The sequence below is a fragment of the Micropterus dolomieu genome, linkage group LG20, assembly GCF_021292245.1.
Source record: "Micropterus dolomieu isolate WLL.071019.BEF.003 ecotype Adirondacks linkage group LG20, ASM2129224v1, whole genome shotgun sequence".
NCBI classification, from domain to species: domain Eukaryota; kingdom Metazoa; phylum Chordata; class Actinopteri; order Centrarchiformes; family Centrarchidae; genus Micropterus; species Micropterus dolomieu.
In genome coordinates this window covers 24,042,125-24,068,733 of record NC_060169.1, presented here as the reverse complement: position 1 = coordinate 24,068,733, position 26,609 = coordinate 24,042,125, and the positions used below count along the sequence as shown (strand labels likewise).

Here is a 26,609-nt window from a genome sequence, read left to right as displayed (position 1 = left end):
CACATCACAATCACATTTCACTTGGAATTTCCACCCTTGAGTTGTGGCTTTCAGCAGCCTCCCTGCACTGACTGAGTCTGTTTGGATTGAATCTTTAGTACCTGTCCCCTTTGCAGCACTGAGCAATAACACAACAGACAGAGGTGGGGAAAGGGACTGACAAAGACACATACTGTTATAAACATTATCTGAGAGAGCAGTGAGAGCTTTCTACACTGAAAAACTTGCCTGCCTCTATTGCTGGAAACGCAGAAAAATACGCATTTCAGTCAGTCGAAGAGTTCACTACACGCTAGGAGTCTGATGCCAAAAAATCAACCCATAACCCCCTATTTTTCTTTTATTGATATGTTGCATATAAGATGTATATGAAGCATATAATAATATAAATGTAATGTCAAGATTTAGATCTGTGGACAACATTGGATGTGGAAATCAATTTTTTTTTATTCACATTTGAATTTTAGTCATGTATTTCCTTTCCTTCTCTCTCCAGACTCAATGCACATTGAAGATGTGGATGCAGTGCAGAAGCTCCAAGATGTGCTCCACGAGGCCCTGCAGGACTACGAGGCTGCCCAGCACCAGGAGGATCCCCGCCGGGCGGGCAAGCTGCTCATGACCCTCCCCTTGCTCCGTCAGACCTCCACCAAGGCTGTGCAGCACTTCTACAGCATCAAGCAGGACGGCAAAGTCCCAATGCACAAACTCTTCCTGGAGCTGCTGGAAGCCAAGGTCTGAGGACGGGGGAATTGATAGAAGGACAGCTAGACACCGCTCTGAACCACTTGAGCTTCAACTCAAACTCTCACTTTGAATGACCTCTTGCTCTTTTACACACACACACTCTTACACACACGCACACACAGAAATATGTCCCTGAAGTATGTCTGCTGACACATCCCCATATGAATAAGCAAGTAACCTAAACCTCTTACCTGAACCCTAAACCTCCACCGTCTTTGACAAAAGGGTGCTCACTTGACCTTTTGTTTTGGGGAAGATGCTGATAGACTGACATGACCCCCTTATTACAAAGGGAAGATGATATTTCCTTTTCAAACTATTAACAATCACCTAACTGTTACCACAGTGGTCCGAACACTGACGATGGCAAAACTCTTACGCATTTAATAACGATTAAGGTGTTATTAATGACAAACGCTTAAATGAGGACACATTTAAAAGAAACTGAAAACTCTTCATTTTAGTCCTGAGAGACTGTAAGACTGCACTCGTGTCTCCTTTTCCCTCCCTATTTCCCCCAACAGAGATTTTTTAAGTGTTCAAGAAGAAAACGAGTGGAGAAAAAAATGAACACTAAAGAAGTATTAATGACATCTGTTGACAAATTACATGTACTATGAAATTTGGATGGATGGACAGAAAGAAAAGAAGAGGAGATTTGCCCTGCCAAAGAATGGAGCTCATCCATTCAGAGGATGCCAGCAAACTTTACTGTCATAACCCAAAACTGTTTCTGGTTTGATCTACCAGTGGTTTTCAATGCTGGGCCTCAAGAGTACTGCTGGTTTTCTGTTATTTAAATTCATTTGTGGTGATTTATGAAAACCAGCAGGGCTCAAGAGTACAAGTACCTGGATTGGAAAGCACTGCTGTAAACACTTTCTGGTTCTCCCTAAATTCAGCTCCTGGTTTCCCATGACTCCCCGACTTCAACTTTACTATTTGTTGCATTTATTGAGGATCAGTGACCATGGCCTCCCAAACCTGTCAGTATTACCATAGCATTAGTGTTTGCACACTTGATGTGGCTGAAAATGCTTTCAAATATTCAAAGTACTTCAGATGTGATTGATTGACAGAGTTTATAAGTAAAATTTGACTCATAAATCGCTAATAAGACTTGATATATCAAGAATGGTTCCTGCTTGGCCAGCTGGTAGATGTAAGCTCAGTCCACAGTCTCCGTGACACTACTTATCCTGTCAAACATTCGGCTTGTGATTGGACATCTGTTTGAAACATTTCCAGCCGCTTAGTGGCCAGGTTTGTTGCTCTCCACACACAAGTCAGTAGACGTTTCAGTCTGTCAATGTGCCATTACGGATAGTCCAGCCCCGCTCAATAACCCAAACTCCCAAAACTGCAAAGTGTCACGTCAGTACTACCCTCCTTGCGTCGTTGCATTCACAAATTCCAGCCCATCTCTTGCGTCAGTACAGAGATGTTTTTGTGATTCATTGAGGGATGATGAGGGAGCTTCAGTCACTCAACGCAATATAAACCAGAAGGAAAGGTGTGCTGACAAAACTGACTGAAGAACAACTATTGTTGCTTTCAAACTCCTTATTTTATTCTTGATTTCTATCTTGAAAATAATCTTAGCAATGATACCAGTATTAGGGTTGTAAATAACTGTCATCCTGTATATGACATATAACACGGCTTTGTTTTTGTTATTAATATTGTCTTCTTAAAACTGAATCAATCAATATGTCTTTCCTTTTTTCTATCAGCTTGACCACTTTCAGCGATTATCATATATATATAAATATAACAAGTAATAATGTATTAACAAATCAGCGTTTATCTTAGAAAACTCTGAGCAATAGTGGTTTTTAAAGGAGGGGTTTGTGCATATGGACTAAGTCTGCAATATTAACATTAATGTGCCAGTCTTAAATTTGGGAGAGAGAGAGAGGATGGGGATTTGAGGAGAGTTTGTAGCTTCTCCTTCTCTCTGTGTAACTTGCCATAAGCTATTAGATAACAGTCAATATTTCCTTTGTTAGAGACAATTAGGCAGGAACCAATACGGACCAGAAATGTGAGGATGAGATATTAATGTCACATAAAAGCTGTGTGAAGAATGGTTGTTGTGAGGGTTGAAGATGTAACACAAGCAGCTAAAAACTAAAAGATCCAACTTACAGTTTGCAATTATCACATGATTCTGATGTTTGCACCATTCTTGTGACCAGGCTCTTTTTGCTGGCACAGGAGAGAGTTCTTTGTTTAAAATCCACTGTTTAATCCACAGTTTTTGTGCTTGAGGTGTATGTTTTTTCAGCCGTGTGGTCGAGTGCGGGGACCATCAGAATAACCTGAATTAATCTGGATCTGTGCTGAGGGAAATGGTACTAAATGCAAAAACAAAACATCCCCATGAAAAAAGCACAACACTGACAGTTTCACGCTAGCTCACTCTTCCACCTCTTGTTATCAATTTTAAAGGAAATGGTTGTAATGGTAAAAATGAACAGCGCTTCCAAATAAAAATAATAAAATCTAAATTGATAAAAATGTATAACCATTACAAGATGTTTTGTTTTGTAGTTTCTGTCTACCAATTTGTGTTGTACTTAAAATCTACAATGAAACCTGCATTTTAAGTGGACATACAGAGGTCTCATCAAATAGCAGTTTTGAAAATATACCTTAATTAATTAAACCCATAACCACAAGGACTTTACGTGCTGATTTTGTTGTAGTGACAACATCTAAAAGTTGCCTGTTTAATTAAAGTGGAGTGTTTCGGGGCAAGAAATGGAAAGCTGAGCTTACAGGAACCTGTCTGACATCTTACAGTCAAGTGAAGGAACATTCATTTCATTGTTATAGCAAAATTGCATACTGTACAGTTGAACGATCACAGCTTTAAAAGGTGAAGGCAGTCGAGGGATTTTTTTATATCATTGTTTATGTAATTTCTAAGCCCGAATAAAAATGCCATAATGTGTAATCTAGACGGTGTAATCTAATAAAAAATGGCAACTTGTCATAGCTGAGGAGTGCTGCAGTTGAAGTGTAGCTGATCTCTAACATCACACGCTCTGTATCAACATCAGTATTATTAGTAAGAGGTATTTTCTCAGCCTTCTTAAACATTGTATATTGTAAATTATACAGATTATAATTCTAACATAAGACATTTTATTGGAAACAAAATCGAGAAAAAAAAAGAAAAAAATGTAGTTCAGCCTCGATGTGTGTTTCATGTTTCACTGTTTTTTTTTCTGTCAAGAAAAAAAACCTGTTTGTTTGTTTTCTCTGTTTTTGTTTAAAAGTCCTTTTTCTGTTTGATCCTTTCCTCCTCTGTTGAGTCCTCTAAAGGAGTTGCTGTGTACTTTTTCTTGTGGTGATTCCCGTTCTTGTGCCGTGTGCTTCTTCTTTAGACAACACAGAGTAGAGTAGAGGCCATGTTGTCTGTCTGTCGGATCAGTCCGCTCGGGGTCTGGGTGCAGGATTCTCTCCCAAGGAACCGGACCGGATATAAGGCTCTTCTTCTAGAAACTTAACTAGACCACCAAGATCAAAATTACAGTATTCATCTTTACCAAACTATACATAAATAATTAAAATATTTAGTATCTAAATGAAGAAACACCATACAAGTATTTAAAAAGGGATCATTTGTGTAACTTTCCTATAGAATAAACAATATACTGTATATCTTTAGGTTTAAATAACGATGAAATGAAAAGGACATTTGAGTAAGTCAGAACTTTAGGTGACTCTTTTTTTGATAAATCCGCTGTAAATAACTGCCTTCCACACAGATCGGCTCAGTCATTATCTTTACTGTTTCAGCAGTCAAAAAGAGAAAATATGAAGATGAAAAACTCCCTCGCCTCCCCATTGTTGTGTCCTGTTTTTCAGCTCATTTCCTGGAAAATATCTTGCTTTACAACAAAGTAAAAAGTGATCAGACAGGTGACAGTTAGGACTAAAGGTTTTTGTGGGTTAATGGGAAATGTTGAAGAAAAAGCTTGACATGTTAAGTTTGCAAATGCTGTTTCTCCTGCACTCATTACACTGTGGGACATGTTTCTGGTTTTGCCCCAGAATTAAGAACCACAAGGTCAAGTCTCAACATCCTCTAATGAAGTTGTTATTATACTCATTGTACTTCTTTATACACATTTATAGATTTATAGATTCTGCGCTACAAATAGCATAAATTCAAAGGTCTTAAACATTAATGTATAATGTTTTTAAAGAGAAAATATACATACAAATTATTTCACAGATGCATAAGAGATATTTGTAGGTGAAGCCCCTGATGAGTTGAATTTCCTATTTTGATTGTAACTTCAAACACCGTCTCACACCGAGGATGGTATTTCTTGTCTGCTGTACATGAATCTACAAAGAACATATGAAAGAAAGGTGCTCTTTTCTTACTATTGTTTCTCTTCTGTTAGTCTTTTTATTTATTTGTCAGTTGTCAAACCAATCCTGTGTACTTCTGAACAATTCAACACAATGAAAGATGTTACACATCTCCCTGAGTTGAATCGCCATGGTTTAAAAGTTGAGTTAAATGTCAAATTCAAGTAATTCTCTGAAAAAGATGGTGAGTTGGGTCCTGCCAAAAATGCTGCCATCTTGATCACCGAATAAAAGCAGGTCTGCTGCTGCTGTTGTTTTTGTACTTCAGATGGCTAAAAGAGAACAAATCTACCAGTTAAAATCTGGAGGGAGATTGTGTGATGCTTTCACAGGTTTTGACACAACTTGCTTTTTTAGTTAAAAAGCAATATTTTAATGACTGTACAATGACGAGACAAGATTTGCACTTGTTTTTGTTGGGTTACACACCCAAATGCTGTTGTGTAGCTATAAAAATTATCCTGAAATTAGTGTTAAAACCGTATAAATGACAACAAACCAAACTGGTATTTTCTGTGAGGAGCGTTGGAAGGACTGTCTGGGTTTTTGCAGAGCCACTGATAAAAAGAGTTTAACCTGGTTGCACTTTGGCCACCATGTTGTTGCCCTCATCTGGAACTCAGATCCTTTAGCTGCGAATACTCTGTTTAACAATAATTTAGCTGGGACAGAAGGTTACTTAGACAACAATGGTTGCCCCTGAAATCTGCTAAGGCCAAACTGTGTCTATTTACAGCTCTACAGTGTGTAGTCATTTAGTTGTATTTAATCCCCAAATGTAACTGCCACTTGTGCTGCAGTTAACCCTGCAGTCTGAATTTGCAAATGTGAAGAAAATATTCAAGGGAGAGAGAAAGATGACACATTTGGATACAAAGGAAATTTAATGAGCTGGAGAAGAGTTGTGTACGAGAGAAGACCCTGTAGTGTAATTAAAACATGTCTGTAGATTTTAGATGTGCTTCACATCAGTAAATGAAAAAAAAAACAATAATCTGTATATTTTTGTGACGTGTATCATACAAGTGTGCTCCAACAATAATGTCCATTTGTGTAAATGTATTTATTTCACATTGTATATATTGTTCAATGCAAAAAGAGAGACCTATGATTCTGTAACTTAAACTACTATGGGTTGAAACATTACATGTGTTACTCCAGACTATGCCTTTCAGGATTATTACAGTAGAGCAATATCAATTAAAACCAGGCTTCCAGTTTTGACACCTGTCTTTTGTCTCTGATCTTTATACACATTGTGTTGTTTTCCAATATGCGTGTGGTACCAACAATAAACACATCATTTATAAGATCAGTTTGCAGAGCAAAATGCTAGTTTCCCTCAACACTCTACTTATATACACTATATTGCCAAACATTTTGGGTCACCTACCTTTAGGGTTTAATATGGAGTTGGCCCATCCTTTGCAGCTATTACAGCTTCAACTGTTCTGGGAAGGCTTTCCACAAGGTTTAGGAGTGTGTTCAAGGGAATTTCTCTAATTTATCCCAAAGGTGTTCTGTCGGGTTGGGGTCAGGACTCAGTCATGTTCTCCACACCAAACTCGCTCATCCATTCATGTTCAAACAGTCAACCTAGAGGACAAAAACATCAAACATGATTGATAGCAACTGGGACGGTCGGTACAAGGTCAGGAGCACAGGAGGGAAATTTAAACAAGGTGACTGTAACTGTCCCTCAGCATAGAGCAACAAAACATAACCTTCTAAAGACTCGTCTACAACAGCGGAATTGTCTTTCCCACTTCAACACCGAAACTTCACTGATTGCATGTTTTTTCCTATCAAACTCCACTGGTCTTAAACTGGAGTTATCCTGAAAACAAATGCATAAATGTTTGCACAACAAAGAAGGGGCCAAGAAATGTACATGACACATGTCACTTTTATTACAGCCAGGGGCGTAGCACAAAATTCTGGACTCTGTGTTATAGGCATTCTCGATAGGCTCATCCCCACATCCATGCCTATTCATTGTAGTATCTCTGTGGGCCCTCCTCCCATGAGGGCCCAGTATACTCAGTACCCTAAACCCACCCCTCCCCCCAATCCTATGCCCTTGGTTACAACTTTCAAGTGCTTTATGCATTTTAGTGACTTAAAGGATACTAGAGTTGTGGTTTTCAAGCATGTTTATCATTTATTCTCTAAATGCTCATTTGTCCATCAGTCTTTATTAACTGTATTGTCTTCATGTAAAATAAAATGAAAGAGTACAGTGAATAATAAATGGAAAGAGTGAGCAAAGGTGGAAAAGGGGAAGGACAGGAGGAGGAAAAGGGAAAAGGAAGTGGTAACAGCTTGCTCCGGTGGGTGGCTAACTACTGTCCATTCTGAATGACCAGATCTCCTGCTCTTGCCAAGGGCACTGAACACACACACACAAACACATACACACACTGATGTAAGACATACTGTGTACAGCATTAAAAAGAAGATATACAACAAAATCATAAACAAGCATAAATAGAAAACAAATCAACAGAGGCTTTGTCATCCTATTACCCTTTCTTTCTCTGATTCTTAAAATTGTGTTTTAAATAATCAGCCTCTGCTCATCTTTACTGTATCTAATTCCTGTTTTTTTTTGTTTCAGACATCCCTCTTTCTTGTTGTCTCCCCATCCCTTCAAGTCTCCATTTTTTCTTATACTCTATTTCATCTAGCTCTGTCAACCTCACTTGCTTCCCTAACCCCTCCCTTTTATCTCTTTCTTTCTCCCTCTCTGTCTTTCTCTCTCTCCCATAATAGCTAGCAGCAGTAAATGGGATGCAGAGACCAGATATTTAATGTAGCAGAGAGCCGTGAAGCGTTTTAAGAAGCCTTTTTCTAACAGGGGGAGCCCTGACCTGCAGGCAAATATTTTTCAACCAGATGACATAAGATGATATTAGCTGAAAGAGAGCAAGATTTTTATTCTTTTTTTTCTTCTTCTCTCTTTCCACAATTTCTCTCTCTCTCTTCTGTTTGGGTTGCTGCCTGCACATACATTTTATTTTACTTGCTTGCCTTTTGGAGTTCATTTATTTTATTTTATCTTTGATTCATTATTATGATACGATAAAAGCTACTTGAGCATTTCAGCTACTGAGGGGCTCTTATCGTTAACCTTGTGGAACGCATGTAAGAGTGGGCTCAACACGCCGCATCACTAATGACCAACTTAACTCGTCTCTTCTCCTCCTCCACCTTCTGGCTTTATCCACATCTCTCCTTCTATCTCTGTCTCTCTCTGAGCATCTTTCACCCCTTTACTTTGCTATCTCCTTTTTTCCCCTCTTAATCTCCTCCTACTCTATCTGTTTTTTTAACTCATTTTTCAATTTTATAATTCTCAGTATTCAAATTGGTTGTATTTTGTTTTGTATACAAGAAAACAAAATTCAGCATAGATCTATTATACTCTACTCAGCATAACTGATTAATAAATGACACATATTTTTGTGACTGTTTAACTTTAGCAGTAAAAAGATACATCCCAGATCTCTTACTGTAAATAACTGTGATGAGCTGGGGTTTTCAATGGTTTAAAACTCATAAGGCATCTGATAAGGCATTTTCAGTCACCATAGGCAATTTATCCATAGAAGACCATTATTTTGGGGGTCCCGCAGGGTTAATTTTTCGGCCCCATTTCATTCTCCATTTACATGCATAAAGATTCACTGGTATACCAATGACACACAGTTATAGCTTCCCATAACACCTAATGGCACCATTAGTCAACCCAGTCGTAGAAGCTGCCTTGCAGACATGAAGTGTTGAATGTAACCAATATTTCAACACAACTTAATGAATCCAAATCCAAAGGATACAATCCTTTCTATTCAAATAACTCCATTGCATTCATTTACTGTAAATGAGTTACAATTCCAAAAAAATTTCAGTAACATGTATTCAGATTGATGGACATTTGAGCTTTGATGTACCAGTAGATTCAGGTTTTAACAGCAACCTGTGCACACATGCACCTTTGGTCACTGAAATCAGTTTACAACAAACTACCCTTATCAATATTGTCATGCCCAGGCTCTCTGAAGTAAGCTAGGTTACTTCGTCTGGATGTGGTCAGTGAAAATCTCTTCAAAAGATGAGGAATCTTCTGTTTTTGGAACTTTACTGAACTTTGGCAGGTGATTACTGAACATATAGACATTTATATCAGTGGCGGCAGTTATGCTGGTGGCAGAGATGCTCACAAGTCTCTGAGCTAGAGTCCGAGTCAAGTCTCAAGTCTCTTGCGGTTGAATGTTGTATCACCTGCTGCGTTCAATCCTGGCTGCTTATAAAACTGCATAGTTATAAGGAATTCTGTAACTGTAACCTGTTTTTCACTTATAGAGCACAACCATGTAATGTGCAATGCAATAAATGACTATTAACTACTGTAAGTCAACACACCCACAGACTCTCAAACCCAGTGTAACGTTAACTAATGTTAAATAAAACTGTAACGTTACATGATCAACAATAAAATCTGTAATCTGTTTACAGCCAACATTAATAATTAACATGATGTCAGCCAGCAGGACGTAAATTATTATGTTACCACCACAAGTTTGGCAAGCAAACAAACACGCATTCATCTTTTCATAATGAACGAAAGTCGGAGTTAACCTCCTGTAGGTTGTAGCCTACGGTGTGCGACTCAAACAAAAGTCCCCATCTAACTCAACTAACTTTTCTCTTCGTATCTTTCTATCCACAACAGGCAACATGGTATTTCTAATGGGGAGAGGGGAACTGCCTTACAGTATATTCTTAGGAGTGACAGCGTGGTTTTTAGACATCTAGGGCCCCGCGGTCAAGTTAGCAATTACAAATTTGCAATGTCCGGTCAAGTTAGCAATATTAAACACGCAACTTTAGAGTGAAATGGTCACAGTTTGGTTAGGTTTAGGAAAAGATCATGGTTAGGGTTAAAATAAGTACATCTGTTAAATAAGCTACGTAAGTAACGTACATTAAATAATGTTACTTACCTAAGTTACGTAGCATACGGTAAGATAAAAAGAATCTGTTGTGGTGGCAGCCCGGCTGACGGTGAGTGTCCTGGTTTTCTCTCTTTTGTATGTGATTCTGTTTTTTCCCTGGTTTTCTGCCTGCCTCCCTGTGTGTGTGCTCCCTCTCTCTCTCTCTCCCTCTGCTCCTGAGCCCAGCCAACGACCCGCACCTGCACCTCGTCAGCCACCTCCTCTGCCTGCCACACCTGCCAGCAATCAACTCCATCTCTGCCAGTACTTCTACCCCGGTTCTCCAGTCAACCCCTGCTTGATCGTTGTAGCTCCTAACCCGGTGCCTCTTGATCCTTCGAGCCCTTATTTAACCTGCATGATCTGTTTCCCTGTCCTTGGTTTTTCCTCAGTCACTAATTCTGTTTGTCTGTCTGTCTCTCCCCAAGTTCACTCACCTTCATCCTCTGCCAAGTCAGCTGGGCTCGCTCACCTGCCCTCTCCCTTTGGACTCCCCCCACGGCGTCCTCCCAGTTCTCCCGTGCCTCCTCTCTTCCTCGGCCCCAGTGTCCCCCGGCTCTCTGGTCTCAGTCTCCTCGGTTCCCCGTGCCTGTGTTTCCCCGGCATTCACCTCTCCCTCAACTCCAGTCCCTCAACCCCTTTTTTCCCCCAATAAAACCTGTCTATCTTGAGCGCTGCATTTGGGTCCTATCTGTCCATACCATAACAGAACGATCAAGCCAACATGGACCCAGCACGCTCGCCCTCACCCCCCCTCGCTGACTCCACCGAGTTTGTGGACAGGCTCCTAGCCTTCCTTAAGCTGAGGGGCCTGTGGGAGAGAGCCATCAGCGACAGCCTTAGGGAGGCTTTTCTTGCCAGGGCCCGACAGTTTTTGGTAGCGGAAGCTCGTTTGAGGGCTCTTATCCCCCCTTCGGATGCTAGCTTCCTCCACGCCTTATCCCCTCCGCCTTCGAAGGAGTCCCCGAGCATGTCCCTGCCTCCCCTGCCGGTGCCTGCATCTGGGCAGTTATCTCGGCCTGCGCTCTGCGATCATTGGACCGGAGAGGGACCCGGCGGACATTAGCCCTTCCCCAGAGGACCTGTGCCAGGTGAGGACCATCATGGACAATCTCCTTTAGGACTTAAGGGCTGAGGGTTGGCACGAGAGGCTGGACGCGCTAGCCCGCTTTGAGAAGGCTCTGGGCCAACAACCGCGCCTACTGAGTGCTCCTGGTATGGCTGGGCTGGTTTGGGAGGTGGGTCGCCTCAAAGGATTCTTGCTATTGGCTCTGAATTCCCCCAGTGCTCCTCATGCTGGGCTTAGCATGGGGCCTGCGAGCCCCCAGCCTGTCCTTCCTGATCCCCGGCCTGCTAGCGCCACTAGCCCCCAGCCTGTCCCTTGGCCTGCTAGCGCCGCTAGCCTCCAGCTTGTCCCTCCTGATCCCCAGCCGGCTAGCCCCCATTCTGGTCCTGATCCCCAGCCCGCTAGCGCCGTTGGCCCCCAGCCTGTGCCTTGGCCTGCTAGCGCCGCTAGCCTCCAGCCTGTCCCTCCTGATCCCCGGCCGGCCAGCCCCCAGTCTGGTCCTGATCCCCAGTCTGCTAGCGCCGCTAGCCTCCAGCCTCTCCCTCTTGATCCCTGGCCCCTTAGGGCCACTAGCCCCCATACCTTGTCGGGGGACCGACCGACGTCACCCCCGTCGGTGGTCCCGCCAACCCCTGCTCCTCGTGCCCTGTTGGCGGACCGACCGGCCTCAATTCCGCCGGTGGTCCGGCCGACTCCTGCCCCTCGTGCCCTGTTGGCAGATCAATCGACATCAGCCCCGACGGTGGTCCGTCCAACCCCTGCTCCTCGCACCAAGGCCCTCAGCCCAGCAGTCCCGTCCCTGATTCCTAGTGATGGTGAGATGAAGCTTCATGAAGAATTGAAGCTTTCCATACAATTGATTCACTCATGGTCCGAAGCTTCATGGTGCTTCATTTGCTCTACTGTGCCATCTAGTGGACAATAAATGTAAAACAGGCAGAGTGATTATAATAGCGCCATGGCTTTTGTGAGTGAAGCTTTGAACTGAATAAACTCATGTATGTTGTTTGTCATGCCGATACATAAATGATAAACTTATTAATATGGTGTCTGTCTTTAGGATACAATGATAGGGTCAAAGGGAATGTGGAAACAACGGAGAGGGTTATGATGTGAATGTGTTGTTTGGTTTGTGACTTTAGATAACATTTAAAAGAGACAACATTTATTCATTTTTATTTTTCCACAATGCTGGGCTTCAGGCGGTTTCTTCTTTTGGAGATGATTTTACCTGCTTTAGAACATTATTATTAGGGTAATATGGGGTAAGACGCCCCAGTTTTATTCTTACAAAAACCACTATGTCAAAAAAATCTTCTAGCTACCGCAAGTCTAACTGAACTAAAAATGTTCTGTTTCATCACAATTTTTGATAAAATTATCTGTAGATACAATCTAATTGTGTTCAATTAAAATCTGAAATAAAATTAAAAAGTCCAGAAAATGTTAGTGAGCGTCCATTGTATTTTGCTGCTCCTTTTTGGAATCACACACCAAACCCATGAACCATTTCCTGAATCAGTCAAGTGGTACGGCCGGCTCACGAGGCTTCGAACGTCACCACATACGTCACCAACACAAGCCTCAATACGCGCTTCACCAAAATCACCCTGGATTACTCGACATGCGCTTCGAAGCCTCGATACGGAGGGACACATCACTACTGATTCCCCATGCTGCTGTCTCGCTGCCGGCCTTCAGCCCAACCCCCCGGCCTCCGGAGAGGTCTCGCCAGACTCCCCGGCCTCAGGAGAGGTCTCGCCCTCATCCCAGTCGCCCCTTAGCCCGACCTCCGGAGAGGTTACCACTTCTCCATCGGCCTCCTGGAGCCTCCGGCCCTCCCCGTCGACCCTCGGCTCGGCCCCCTGTGGACCTCAGCTCAGGCTCTTGACCTCCTGACCTTCCCGGTTCCCTCTCTGCCCAGCCTCCGGGCCGTCCACCTCAGGTCTCATGTTCCCTCTCCACCCTGCGCCTGGGAAGCCCGCCTCAGGACCCTTGTTCCCTCTTTGCCCTGCCTCCGAGCCGTCCTCCTGAGGTCTCATGTTCCCTCTCCGCCCTGCCCCTGGGAAGTCCGCCTCAGGTCTCATGTTCCCTCTCCACCCTGCCCCTGGGAAGCCTGCCTCAGGACCCTTGTTCCCTCTTTGCCCTGCCTCCGAGCCTTCCTCCTGAGGTCTCATGTTCCCTTTCTATCCTGCCCCTGGGATGTCCGTCCGAGGCTACTTGCCCCATCTCGGTCCCACCATCGGGCCACCCGCTTGAGTTCCCTTGTTCCCCTGCTTTTGCCCCTGGGCTGCCCCCTGAACTCCCTAGTTCCCTTGCTCCGCTCTCGGGACGCCCGCCTGAACTCCCTGGTCCCACTGCCCTGCCCTCAGGCACCCTCTCTGGCCCTATTCCCTCGGTTCTGCCCTGCCCGTCCGCCTGACCCTTCCCAGCCCTGTCCCCCTCTCTGAAGCTTCTGTGTCCCGTTTAGTTTTGGACCCTGGACCCCCACCAGCCGGACCAACCAGTGCGATTTCCTCCCCCTGACGGACTTCTGCCAAGCCCTGCCCAGCCAAATGGGAGGTCCGCCGGTAGGTGTCCGTTGAGGAGGGGGCCCTGTTGTGGTGGCAGCCGGGCTGACGGTGAGTGTCCTGGTTTTCTCTTTTGTATGTGATTCTGTTTTTTCTCTGGTTTTCTCTGTACTCTGCCTGCCTCCCTGTGTGTGCGCTCTCTCTCTCTCTCTCTCTCCCTCTGCTCCTGAACCCAGCCAACGACCCGCACCTGCACCTCGTCAGCCACCTCCTCTGCCTGCCACACCTGCCAGCAATCAACTCCATCTCTGCCAGTATCCCGATTCTCCAGTCAACCCCTGCTTGATCGTTGTAGCTCCTAACCCGGTGCCTCTTGATCCTTCGAGCCCTTATTTAACCTGCATGATCTGTTTCCCTGTCCTTGGTTTTTCCTCAGTCACTAATCCTGTTTGTCTGTCTGTCTCTCACCAGGTTCACTCACCTTCATCCTCTGCCAAGTCGGCTGGGCTCGCTCACCTGCCCTCTCCCTTTGGACTCCCCCCACGGCGTCCTCCCAGTTCTCCCGTGCCTCCTCTCTTCCTCGGCTCCAGTGTCCCCCGGCTCTCTGGTCTCAGTCTCCTCGGTTCCCCGTGCCTGTGTGTCCCTCAGCCCCTTTTTTCCCCAATAAAACCTGTCTATCTTGAGCGCTGTGTTTGGGTCCTATCTGTCCATACCATAACAGAATCAGTGTTATTTGTTTCACCAGGGAAATGAACACCAGTCTCCTAGGTGTAAGCCCAGTGTCTGACCCATCCAACCACCCACACACCCTAGCCAACTCAACCACCTCTCTACTTGGACTTGTCCATTATTTACAGAATATTAGATCGACTTGTAGTGTTCAACAATGATGCTAAATGCCTTCCCAATGGGTTAAAAACTGAAGTCAAGGGGTCTTGACCAAGCGTCCATATGTGACGACTTGGGAGTGAGAATGGGCTAGGTATTTCAGGGAGCCCTACTTTTTGGGAGAGCAGAGTAGGAGGGTACCAAGGGCATAGATTTGGTCTCAACATTGTTAGGGATACAACATCCCACCCCCTAACGATTTGACAGCATGAACGTGTCCGCCTATGTGCAAAAATATACTATATATTTCAATTCATACAGAGAATATTTAGCCTGGGACAACAAAAAGATGATTCACTCTTGCAATGTTTTTTTCAACACTTTTTTTAAACGAATGCACAAACAGACCAGACCTAGGTCCACCTAAATTTCTCAAATGAGGCTTTCTGGGGAGCTCATGTCTATCGCAGGGGAGTCAAGCTCCTTGTAGCTCTCCCATATTTTGTACCCTGATTAAAACTGACTGAATTTACTAAAGTTGGCAGCATCTACTCTAAATGTGTACAGAACCTGCATGGCCACAGCTCTGTATGTATACATGATTCTGTTACTGCACTTGCTTGTAATGGTGTTTATTTTCGTTTTTGTAATGTAATTGTTTTTATTACTTACTTGCTTCCTGTTGCCAATAGGTGGTACTATGACATTGCATGATTAATGTCACGTAGGTGTGTTCAGGGCAAGACTCTTATCAAACAGGTTTGGTAGAGATCTGAGCATGTACGTTGAAGTTATAACAACTTCCTGTTTAATGACGAAGCATCGATATTCCTGTTGCCAGTAGGTGGCGCTATGACTTTGACTGAATATTGGCGCTAGTATGGTCAAAAATATAAATTTTTTGATACAAATTGATTCTGAATATTTCAAACGGTTTTAATATTCATTTTCCACAGTATCAATCCTGAAAATATGCTTCTCTTCTCCCCAACAGCAAGCTGATACACACACCGCTGCAGTGCTCACCCAGCCCCACCTCCTGTCACTTACAGCTCTTTCTTCTTGTCTCATTTACTTGAATTGTGTTTTTTTCCCCTGCTAGAGTTTCGACAAGTCCCGCCCTATTGTGCTATGATTGGTTAGTACTCGTCACTTGTGATTTGATGCTGGCAAAGGTTACAAGAAAGCCCATATGAAAGTGATGGTATAGAGCGGTGCTAACAAAAGAGCAAAGCACCTGCAGGACTGACAAGCCGTCCAAGACAAGAGAATTTTTTAGAAGAATGAACTCAAAAACACAGACAAAAGCTCAAATAAGAGGAACACACAAGACTGAGGTGTTAAAGGTGCACTTGTCATTGGTTTCCTCTGGTTTGTCACAGCCACGAGAAACCTTTATCACATCAAGTCTGTTGCTGAAGGATTCACAAATATTCACAATTCCAGTTTTGTTCAGAAATCAGTGATTTTTTTAAATATGGAACATATTGTGACACAGTTACACAGACAGTTTCAGACCCCATATTGTAGTCTGATTTAATTTCAGAGCAGTTCTTATTTATTTTGGGAGTAAGTCTGGATGTGATTTTCTCCTCCTAATACGGTGCCCAACAGGGTCAGTCTCCAAGGGTGACCATATCTGTTTTAGGTGCTGTGACCTGTAAAGTGCTAATGTGTGGCAGCTTCACACTGATGGTGTTTCAAAGTCCTGTTTTGGGGCTATTTACCCCTCCTTGTGTGTGCATATATATGTATATATATTTGTCTGTCTGTGTGTGTGTGTGTGTGTGTGTGTGTGTGGGAGGGGTCATTTTGCCATGTGTGATTTATAATTTTACAATATTGTGGTGTCCACATGTGGTCATATGTCAGCTCTATTTGCATGCATCTAAATTTATATGTTTCTTTGTGTGTGTGTGTGTGTGTTCTCCCCATATCCCCTTGTATCAGTGGTCTGGTTCCCTTGGGTTTCACAGGCCTAGTGACATGGACTCACGGTGGTAATGGCCTTTCACAGCATCTAGCTCCCCTGACACACAGACAGACAATACACACACACACAGAGATAAGGAGAGTAACACAGTGCACAGTGACAAAAAAATATGCAGTAATTTTGGCCCTTCATTTGTGCAAACCTACAATGATTTACTTGTTCTATGTTCTCTCCCTTTTCACTCTTTGTCTATTTTCTTCTTTATACACTGTCTCTTTTTCATTCATTCGTTGATCTTTCCTTCATTCTTTTTTGTAATTCACTGTTTTTCTATCATATTCGCTATAACCTTAAATCACCTGTGTCCACTTGCCCCACTTCTATCAATCACCTCTTTCCATTTCCCCAACATCCCATCCTCTTGTGTCATCCCATTCTCCATCCTTTCATCTCTTTTCGTCCATTCTGTCCCCCATCCCTCTATCTCACAGGGTGTAAAGTGGCTTAGGTGGCTGCGTGCGTCTGAGCTGCATGTGCAAGCTATAACAGGGTCAGCTCTCTATTTGCACTTTTAACGTCTTAACTCTATACGATGGGCCATTTATTTTCACTTTCTCCTCTCTCTTTCCCCTTCTCTCTCCCTCTTCCCTTCCTCTTTCTGTGTCTATTGCTCTCTATTTCTCTCTTAGGACAGTAAATGTTTTAACTCTCCATTCTATGGGCCATTCATTAAGTTAGTGTACTTTAATAAATAGTCTGACGTGTCACTGGCCAGTGAATTAGTGGCACTTAAAATCACCCACTAGTGGCCAATAGATTGTTAGAAGGTTTGATATGCAGCAGCCACTTTTTCTTGGAAAACCAATTAGAGCTTACCAAGGCCGATATGTACATTAATAACACATTTGTCAGTATTTTAAGCACAAACAATCTCTGTGTACAGTGTGTCAAGACACAAGAGAACATTCTGAAATTATGTTCTGAAAAATGTATGTATTTTTATGAATATAACCTAATTTTACAGAATACATTTTTATTTAAAGCCATGTATTACAATAGTAATATTAAAACTGCAAGCAGCTTTGGACAGGCCCTCATACCATAACGGGAGTTGGGGCTTGTTGTGGCCACAGCGCAGTGGCTGGAGTCAGGACATGCATTTCTGTATTACAATGCGTTTTTGACTGTTCAGGAAGGAGTAAAAAATCACTTCCTTTGTGGACTAGGTGGCGCTAGACAACACCCGCTAATTATATGTTGTGTACCAGTACATGAAGTGTGGACCACGCTGAGAAAATGTCATGTAAATTAAATTATTTTTGTCACAAAAGGTTTAATTCCTGTTGCCAATAGGTGGTAGAGAAAGAGAAATAGAGAAAGAGAACCCTCAGAAGCCTGTGCTCCAGTTAGTGCATGAAACTGTAGTACTTTAATTATGTGTTATCATAATTAGCAAGTATGGGTACATAACGTTAGCTTGTAAAGAAACGTTATTGGCCCACCTCTTCAGTTAGCTGACGTTATGTAACGTTGATGTTAACAGTAAACTTGCCAAACAGGCATTATCAGATTTGGATAAGTAAAATTAAAATTACTGTAACAGAGTCACTGTTTCACTAGAATCAGTGTCTCCTAGTGGACTGAGGGACGGGGTTGAGGGTTCAGGGGGAAGCGGTGGTTGTGGCTGTCGTGTCGTGAAAGACAGGTAACTTAACTTAGCTGGGCTGTAACTATGGTCATGTTCCTGAGTTGGGTAACGTTAAAATAATATTAGTTACGTAGAGAAATTAGCTGAATGACAGCCGCTTCTGAGTTTGTCAAGGCTCTCCAGCTGCATGTAATTTTAACCAGTGAAGCCCTGCTTACATTTAGGATTCAAGCCCTTTTTTATTGTGTAGCAGATTACTTTTGTGACAACCCAAAGGTGCATTACCATTCTCTATATGTCAAGTATTACCAGTTCAATAAAAATAATGAATATACAATAAGACCTGACCTGACTGAAGTGGTGTCCAGCAGCAACATTATTATTGCACATATCAGTAAACAGTGTATTGCACATTGCCACAATTACTGTTACATGCCAGAGAGGTTATCATGCTGAGGTGATCGCAGAGTTCAGTAGGTTTATGGCAGTTGGGTAGAGGCTGTCACTAACTTTCTACCATTGTTGTGTTTAAAGGAGCCAGATGAGCTGATGGCAGCATCATTCCAGATGTGAAGCACCAAAGTCCAACTCAACAAAATTGGCCCTCCCAGATCATGCAGCTTACTGCTTTGTTAGCCTTTTGTTTTTGTTTTACTTTAACACCTGGACTCTACTGATTTGAAATTATGACACTGGCTTCCTATTCATAGTTTTCAGTCACGTGACATGCGCGGTGACCCGGAGGGCAAAACAACGGACCAACATAGCGGCTCACACCGCGACTCCACTGTAGAGACGCCGCAAAAGCAGTCAAATTTTATTTGGATCACCTTTCAACGTAAGAAAAAGAAAGATATGAACACAAACTGCAAGTGTTGGGCATATCTGATCCATATAACGTTGCAGCATCCTCTGCCGCATTTCTACAGTTAAGGCCAGGTTCCTGCCCAGTCCCGCTCAACTGCGGTAATGTTTACTTTTACCTTCTGGAGAATCCCTCACCTAACACAGCTCAGGCTTGTGTACTCAATTAGTAAATCCGAAAGCACAACAATCATCCAGCATTTTGGCAACGCAAAAAGTAACAAACTCAAATTAACAGTGTATCACTTGCAGGCAACAGAAATTAACATCTTTTTGCCCACCAAGGAAGCGTTTTCATTGGAGTGTGACGTCACATGAAAACTATGAATACATATAGGTTTTGTTATTATATTTACTGTTACTGTACAATACATTACTTCAAGTCATACAAAACAACTTTTACATTTGTAACCTTTATATTGATGTTTCCATGAATGCAAGATGTGATTTTAATGTGTTAAACTTTTGTTTTTATCAGACTAAATTTACTTAAAATAAAATCACATTCTTCATTCATCAGTTTCTTATGTTAATTGAATATAGTGTGATCTAACATTTGTATAGATGCACCTATTTACCACAGGTGCTCTGAGACCTCAGAGTTTGCATCATCACAATAATGATACCACCTAGTTGGCTTCATTGTTACTCTGTGCAGGTAATTCTTTGTTTCAGCACTTACCCACAGGTTGGTTTGGATGTGTGCACATTCTTCTGTGTTTAAACTAGACTTAAATCAGAGCAGCAAACAAGGTACTGACTCCTTATTTATCTTAAAGTAAAAGGTAGAAAGTGAAAATACTCCTGCACACACAGAAGTACACTGCATAACTACTTTTCAACATTTCATGTGAACCATGAAACATTTGGGAGCATTTTCATTTTTCAACTTGTACTAGACTGATATCCCTCAGCAAGAGTTCCGCTTTAATGTTTGATATTTTATCTGTGTTGTAAGATTAACTTGTCCTTAGATTTCAGATTCTGTCTGTCAATTCCAACATTTTCAGTCAGTAGTAAAGGCAAAATTAGTGCAAATATATAGAGAATTTATTGCAATGTAAACCATATTATATATATATTTTAAATTTGCATAAAAAACACATAAGGACAACATTTAAAACTAAATGTAAAAGTAAACAGAAGGCCTTTCCACGTAAGTCCATGCCATCAGATACAGACGTCCAGCACACTGAGGATGCCTTCCAGGGCTGCATCTGAAAAGTCAAAAAAATCTCCTTTCCTAACCACCTTTCCTTGACCTCGATGGAAAACGTCATGAGTTCAGAGATGTGAAGGAGAATTAATAAGGACTTAGGAAAAGAGGACCGCGGGGCTCAGAGAATCTGACTGCTCTTTTCTAAGCGACGTAATTATGCGACGGCGGATGTTACTCACGTGGCTTGCCGTGATAAAACTACAATATTCCGAAGATGGACTACAAAAAGCGCATCTTTGACACTGCGCCCCATGTTATTGTAATGCAGGCCATCTAAAGGTGGACAACACGGTGGAATATATTACTTAATAACCAAGATAGCAAAAAGGCAGATAAGGTAGCCTACCAGTCGCTAAATAATGGACAGGGTTGTCACATTGAGAATGCTTGCTCACACTCAACCTCCCGCCATAGGCCTATTTATCAACATGAATCCCAATTGTATGTAAATACAGTGTTTCCCACAGAATGACAGCGTAACTGTGCTGAGAGAGAGAGAGAGAGAGAGAGAGAGTATATGCACTGTGCAGTGCTCTGTCATCAAATACGATTTTACGCATTTTAAATAGTAACAAAATCAATCGAAAATCAGCGTTGATAATGTGACAGGCCGCCACAAATAAATCAGTGTGTGGGAAACGCCTACTGTAGAGGTTATCCAGCTTGATCTTTGCCTTTATTAAGGCGAGGGTGTCAGCATCTGTGACTGAAGTAACATAAAACGGTATTGAAACAGTATTAGATTACAAAAAAGCCAAAAGAAAACAAACCAAAAGAAAGAAGGTAATTATGAGTCTTATTAAAGTATCATAATGTGAGCTCGTATTGCAAGGATCTTGCTAAATGTGGTTGATGGATTTTATAGTTTGAGTTTGAGAACGTGCACTGCTTTAAATGTTGCTGCCGCAAGGAATTGTGGGACGGCATTCTCTCCTTTCCTTTCATAAAGGATGGTCTGGTGTACCCTATGCTAAAGGAGATATGAAAGGAAGCATTGAGGCACCTTTCCTTAGCTTTTAGAGAATTCAAACAGCTCTTATCATGGCTGCCACTGAAATACTTCCGGTTCACTTCACTCAGTTAGGAACATTCCTAAACAAAAAAGACTTTTCGAACGCAGCCCAAGTCTCTGCAGCTTGCAAGTAATTGCCAAGATGGCACCAGCCAGCTCCGCCAATTTTGAGCTTCAAAACGGCTCTTCAAAAACCAACTGATGATGTCACAGACACTACGTCCATTGTTTTATACAGTCTATGATTCAGGGCAAGACTCTTTTCAAACATGTAAAGTTTGGTACAAATCTGAGCATGTACACTGAAGTTACAACAGCTTCCTGTTTAATGGCAAATCATCGATATTTGACACCACGCCACAAACATGGCCTTCAACGAAAACTCACATAGAGCACATTTTTTCATTGTTAGTGCCTTTAGATTGCACAGCCAAAATTTGAAAACCATCCAATTAATTCTGTACGAGGAGTTTGTTAAAGTGCAGATCCTGTAAAAGACAAAAAAAAAGACTTCCTGTTGGATTAAAGGTATGAATGTGGTATGGAAAAAGAGTTTTTTGTGCATCTTGGGATGTCACATGTGCCACAAACTTTTCGTGCATCTAAATGAAACGGCGTGGGGGCAACTTCGTTGAAGGGACACTTATCAAACATGTGAAATTTGGTACAGATCTAAGCATGTACAGTGAAGTTACAACAACTTCCTCTTTCATGGTGAATGTCTTAAAGAAGACCTATTATGCTTTTCCACATTTAATGACTTATCTACAATGTTATAATGTTGGATGTTCATGTTAAACGTGGCCAAACATTCAAAAAATGAGGTTAAAGTCACTGTGAACAGGGGCTTAAAGTGACAGGAGCATCTACAGCTTGTTCAGACAGAGGCTGACATGAAGGCCTACATGAGGAATCAGTATAAGAAAAAAAATTTTTTTTTGAACTTTGAATCATGCAAAGCTGCCATACAGGAGTCACAGAACTACAATATAGGAATGGAAAAGCAGTCTAATAGGTCTCCTTCAAGGCTCATCTGAGACTGTTTTGATGTAGGTGTGGCCAAAGTGCTGGGAGTAGTACCGCTGCAGTGCTCACCCAGTCCCGCCTCCTATCACTTACAGCGCTTTCTTCTCGTCTCATTCGCTCTGTTTGAATCGTGTTTTTTTTTTCCCCTGCCAGAGTTTCGACAAGTCCCGCCCTACTGTGCTGTGATTAGCTAGTACTTGTCACTTGTGATTGGATGCTGGCTATAAGCAAGCCCATATGAAAGTAATGGTACAGAGTGGTGCTAACGAAAGAGCAAAGAACCTGCAAGTCTGACACACTGTCCTCTATAAAGAACCTGGAGAGGTTGGAAATATCTCCACTTTCAACATCACTAAAGTATTAAACAAGATGGCCTGGTAAACTGTTGAAAAGATAGAAAAGATTTTTAAGGGGCACTAGTGAGCTATTTTGACATGCCCAAGAGTGAAAACCATATGACCTGTACCTTTTCGCAACACAACAACAATTTTGTGCCAAGTTTTGTGAGTTTTCACGCATGTTTAGGCTGACAAAAATGCAATTCTTTTGGGAGAAAGAAAGAATTCCTAGCATTTCAATAGGGTACTTGCATGTTTCATGCACTGGCCCTAAAAATAGATTAGTACTGGTATAACAATGAAACAAATAACAACAAGTAAACCACAATATATTCCACCTGTAATGCATTCACAATGTACACTGATAAAACCAATCGCCAGCTTGTACTGTATATACAAGTATAGTTTTAGTGTCCCTGGATTCCCTCATGGCTTACATTAACAAATAAAGTTTCTTACACTTACAACTGTGAACATACTGTAGTTCAGTTTTTAAATGTTAAAAATTTTTCAGTGCCAGTGTATTTGTTTACTGTGACAACTGCGCTGATTCCGGGTGAGTTAATTGCTTTCATTAAATACAATTTTTACTTGTAATTTTTGTGACTAAAACATTGGTATATCTCCACTCGGCAGTGAGCGGTGTTTCCGACTTCCACTGTTGTTGATAGCATTACCCAGAGTAAAAATCTTTTGCTCAGAATGGTCTTTTCTTTAACTCTTGAGAAAACACTAAGATCTCAATAGTATATCTTTTTGAGATCACTCCAGTCTGAATCGTTGCTCCTAAAACCCCTTGGGAGAAAAGGATGAGATGAAGAGAGATTGAGGTTTTGAGACTTAGTTAAGACAAATGGATACTGAATTGAAATTACAATAGGATAAATGGAAGTAACAGATGAGATCTCATCATTGTATCTTTTTGAGTTCATAAATGTCTTGCTTATTGCTCCTAAAAGCAGCTGGGAGCTCTGGGGAGATGTTTGTATTACATTACTGTCTATACTTGGAGAACTATGCTGGAGGCTTTCCCTGAGCTGGATTTGAACCCTGCTCCTGCTGTTCAAAGGGTAACAACACAGCCGCTGCGCCATTCAGCTAAAATGAATAATGACAGACTGATTGTCTTTAAATAGAGTACAATTTTCCGTTACTTAAAAGAGGAGAAATACCCTGGGATTCCACAGTTTGGCAGGTCTGGGTGCAGAATGGGCCACATCAGGTCTTGATTCTGCAAACAGAGAAACAAACATGAACACATCGCTCTCAAACACGGCCAGGTTGTTTACCAATCAGGAGCTGTGAAACAACAGCATGGCTCTGTTGATAAATACAAAGTAAAAGTTACGTTGCGTTCTCTGGCAGACCGGATCAGGTGTTAGCTGTTTACACACCACAGGGCTAACGTTAACGTTGCTATGTGGCTGTGTTTTAATGTTTTAATGACCGGGTCGGTTTGTTTTGGAGAGGAGACGACCTCGGAGGTAATTCGGCTCCAGGTAGAAACCTGTCAGGGCTCTGAAGTTTTAGCTGTAAACACTAGCAGGACTAAAGTTACGGTACGGCTATGTTAAAACTATAACTTAGCACAACATCACTGCGCTGTAATAATGTTATGCTTTATTAAATGTCACATAATTAACAAAATAGCTATATAATATCAGTCCAGTGACTGTTACCTGACAGCCGACCTGCCTCTCATTCTCTGGCGCTGGTAGTCACTCAGGCCCCATCCACACTACTGCGTTTTTGAATTAAAACAGAGACTTTTTGCTACGTTTGCACCTCCCGTCCAGACTACAACGACGAAAACGAAGACCTAAAACGGAGAAGTTTAGAAACACTGCCGACCCCGTTTTGCGTTTCAAAACTCCGGAGGGCGTTTTAGTGAAGACGGGCTAATACGGAGGACTTTAGAAACGATGACGCAGCTGCTCACGCTCGGCTCTCTGATTGGGTCTTAGAAGTCATGCAAAGCAGAAACACGATGCTACTGACCAGGTTTTTGACATGGTATTTTTATTAAAATATTATGTACTGTGCAAATAACACTTATCTGCCTACACTTGTACTGTGCATGTCGCCGTATTTACTTTGCAACGACTCCCAGTCTGTTTTCCGCCGCCACACTGTGTTACATTCAGTAACAGTCCCAGCTCCTTATTGGTGCATCCAAAAAAAAAAATTCTTCATCTGTATTTATTTTTTCTTTTGCCAAATCTTCTGTAACCAGGAAGAGACCATCTGCTTCATTTTTACACCGGCACGCGCATGCCCTGTGTACCTGAACGGCCAATAGATGTGCGTTTTCAGTCGTTTTAATGTAGACGGAGATCAACTCCAAAACGCTGGTGTGGACGGATATTGTATTCGTTTTAATTCTCCGTTTGTAAACTAAAACGGAGTAGTTAGGAAGGGGCCTTAGCCTCCCGAATGAACGAAAGACTGAGGAGGACCTATGTGCGTGGTGAACGAGTAGTTCCGGATTCTGCAGACAGAGAAACACACATGAGCACATCGCTCTCAAACACTGCAGGTTGTTCACCAGTCACGAGCTGTGAAACAACAGCACGGCTCTGTAGATAAATAAAAAGGAAAAGTTACGTTGCGTTCTCTGGCAGACCGGGATCAGCTGTTAGCTGTTTACAGGGCTAACGCTAACGCTGCTACGTGGCTGTGTTTTAATGTTTTAATGACTGGGTCCGTTTGTTTTGGAGAGGAGACAACCTCGGAGGTAATTCGGCTCCAGGTAGAACCCTGTCAGGGCTCTGAAGTGGAGCGGACCCAGAACAACTCTCATCAGCTGTTAGCTGTAAACACTAGCAGGACTAAAGTTACTGCGGCTGTGTTAAAACTATAACTTAGCACAACATAACTGTGCTATAATAACGGTATGCTTTATTAAATGTCACAAAATAGATATTAGATATAATCAGTCCAGTGACTGTTACCTGACAGCCGACCTGCCTCTCATTCTCCGGCGCTGGCAGTAACTCAGCCTGCCGAGTGAACGAAAGACTGAGGAGGACCCATGTAAGCGGTGAACGACTCAAACCTAGAGACCCACAGTTGCTATGAGTCGTGAACTAATCAGTTATGTTTCCTGTGCTGCCTGCTTACCACAGCCCTGTAGCCGAGCTGTCACGTGACAAATGAACGACTCAAACAGACCCACAGTTCAGAGTCGTGGAGCCCATGCAGCTGCCTAGCCAAGCTTTGATTTTAACCAGCCGGCCGCCACGGGTCCCTCTGCGTTTGCGTCTCAGCCACAGTGAAGCATCAGCTCGGAACAGGTGAGCTGGGACACCTGCCAAGAGCGGAGGGGGAATGGTTCTTGATCCATTCTGGGTAAATTTTGCCACACAATCCACAGTGTTTTTTATTTTTACTAGCTCCTGACGATCATACACCAGCAGAGAGTTAATGTTCTTTGTGATAGACGCCAGAAACAGTATAAACAACACAAAAGTATCCAGAGTAAAGCGGCGAGCCAGATACACCGGCGCCCTTCCTCATGCACAATTCACAATATTGGGTTCACAAGAAAGGGACAAGAAGATATTTTAACACTATTTGATGAAATATTCAATGCTAAAATATATTTAAATGGGGATCCCCTAGAAAATTTTCTTAATTTCCTGCATTCTGGAGACATTTTCTGCACCAATTTATGGTAGAATTGTGTTTATTTAAATAAAGTGATACTTTTAAACTTTTTTGAACAATGCACATTTGTTTCTTTTATCTTTAAATTGCATTGCATGTTTTCTTATTGTGCAAATAAACCTTTCAAATAAACCTGTTCTGTTTTTCTAAAGCATCTAAAGGCTGCTTGAAATATAGTATTATTATTATAGTATGACTTGAAAGTAGCGGGGATAAGGTGGTGATGGCGCATAGATAAGATGCTTGCCTTTGGTGTGGGAGATCTGGATAAGGAGTTGGGCTCCAGTTTGTTTTCCCCTCGTTCCCGTAAGTTTAATGTGCTTTAGTTTGATGTTTCCATTCACATAACATTAGCCTACAACAGCGGCG

At 42.3% G+C, this 26,609-nt stretch overlaps 1 protein-coding gene and 1 long non-coding RNA gene across 4 annotated transcripts in view; one reads left to right on the top strand and one right to left on the bottom strand.

Moving 5' to 3' along the window:
* esrrga (estrogen-related receptor gamma a) overlaps positions 1-4,001 on the top strand; it is a 173,181-nt gene extending 169,180 nt beyond the window's left edge. For both annotated transcript variants that reach the window (XM_046032280.1, XM_046032279.1), the window contains exon 10: positions 497-4,001. In XM_046032280.1, the coding sequence (XP_045888236.1) occupies positions 497-741 (245 nt within the window). In that variant the 3' untranslated portion in view covers positions 742-4,001. The remainder of the gene's footprint in view (positions 1-496) is intronic.
* LOC123958723 lies at positions 485-23,793 on the bottom strand. 2 transcript variants are annotated; one of them, XR_006822149.1, is made up of 3 exons: positions 23,747-23,793; positions 6,530-6,732; positions 485-737 (listed from the first exon to the last, which is right to left on the bottom strand). It is a non-coding gene; the product is annotated as an uncharacterized LOC123958723 (long non-coding RNA). The 2 variants fall into 2 exon arrangements; XR_006822148.1 differs by lacking the exon at positions 485-737 and adding an exon at positions 3,445-4,262.
* Positions 23,794-26,609: the final 2,816 nt, after the last annotated feature.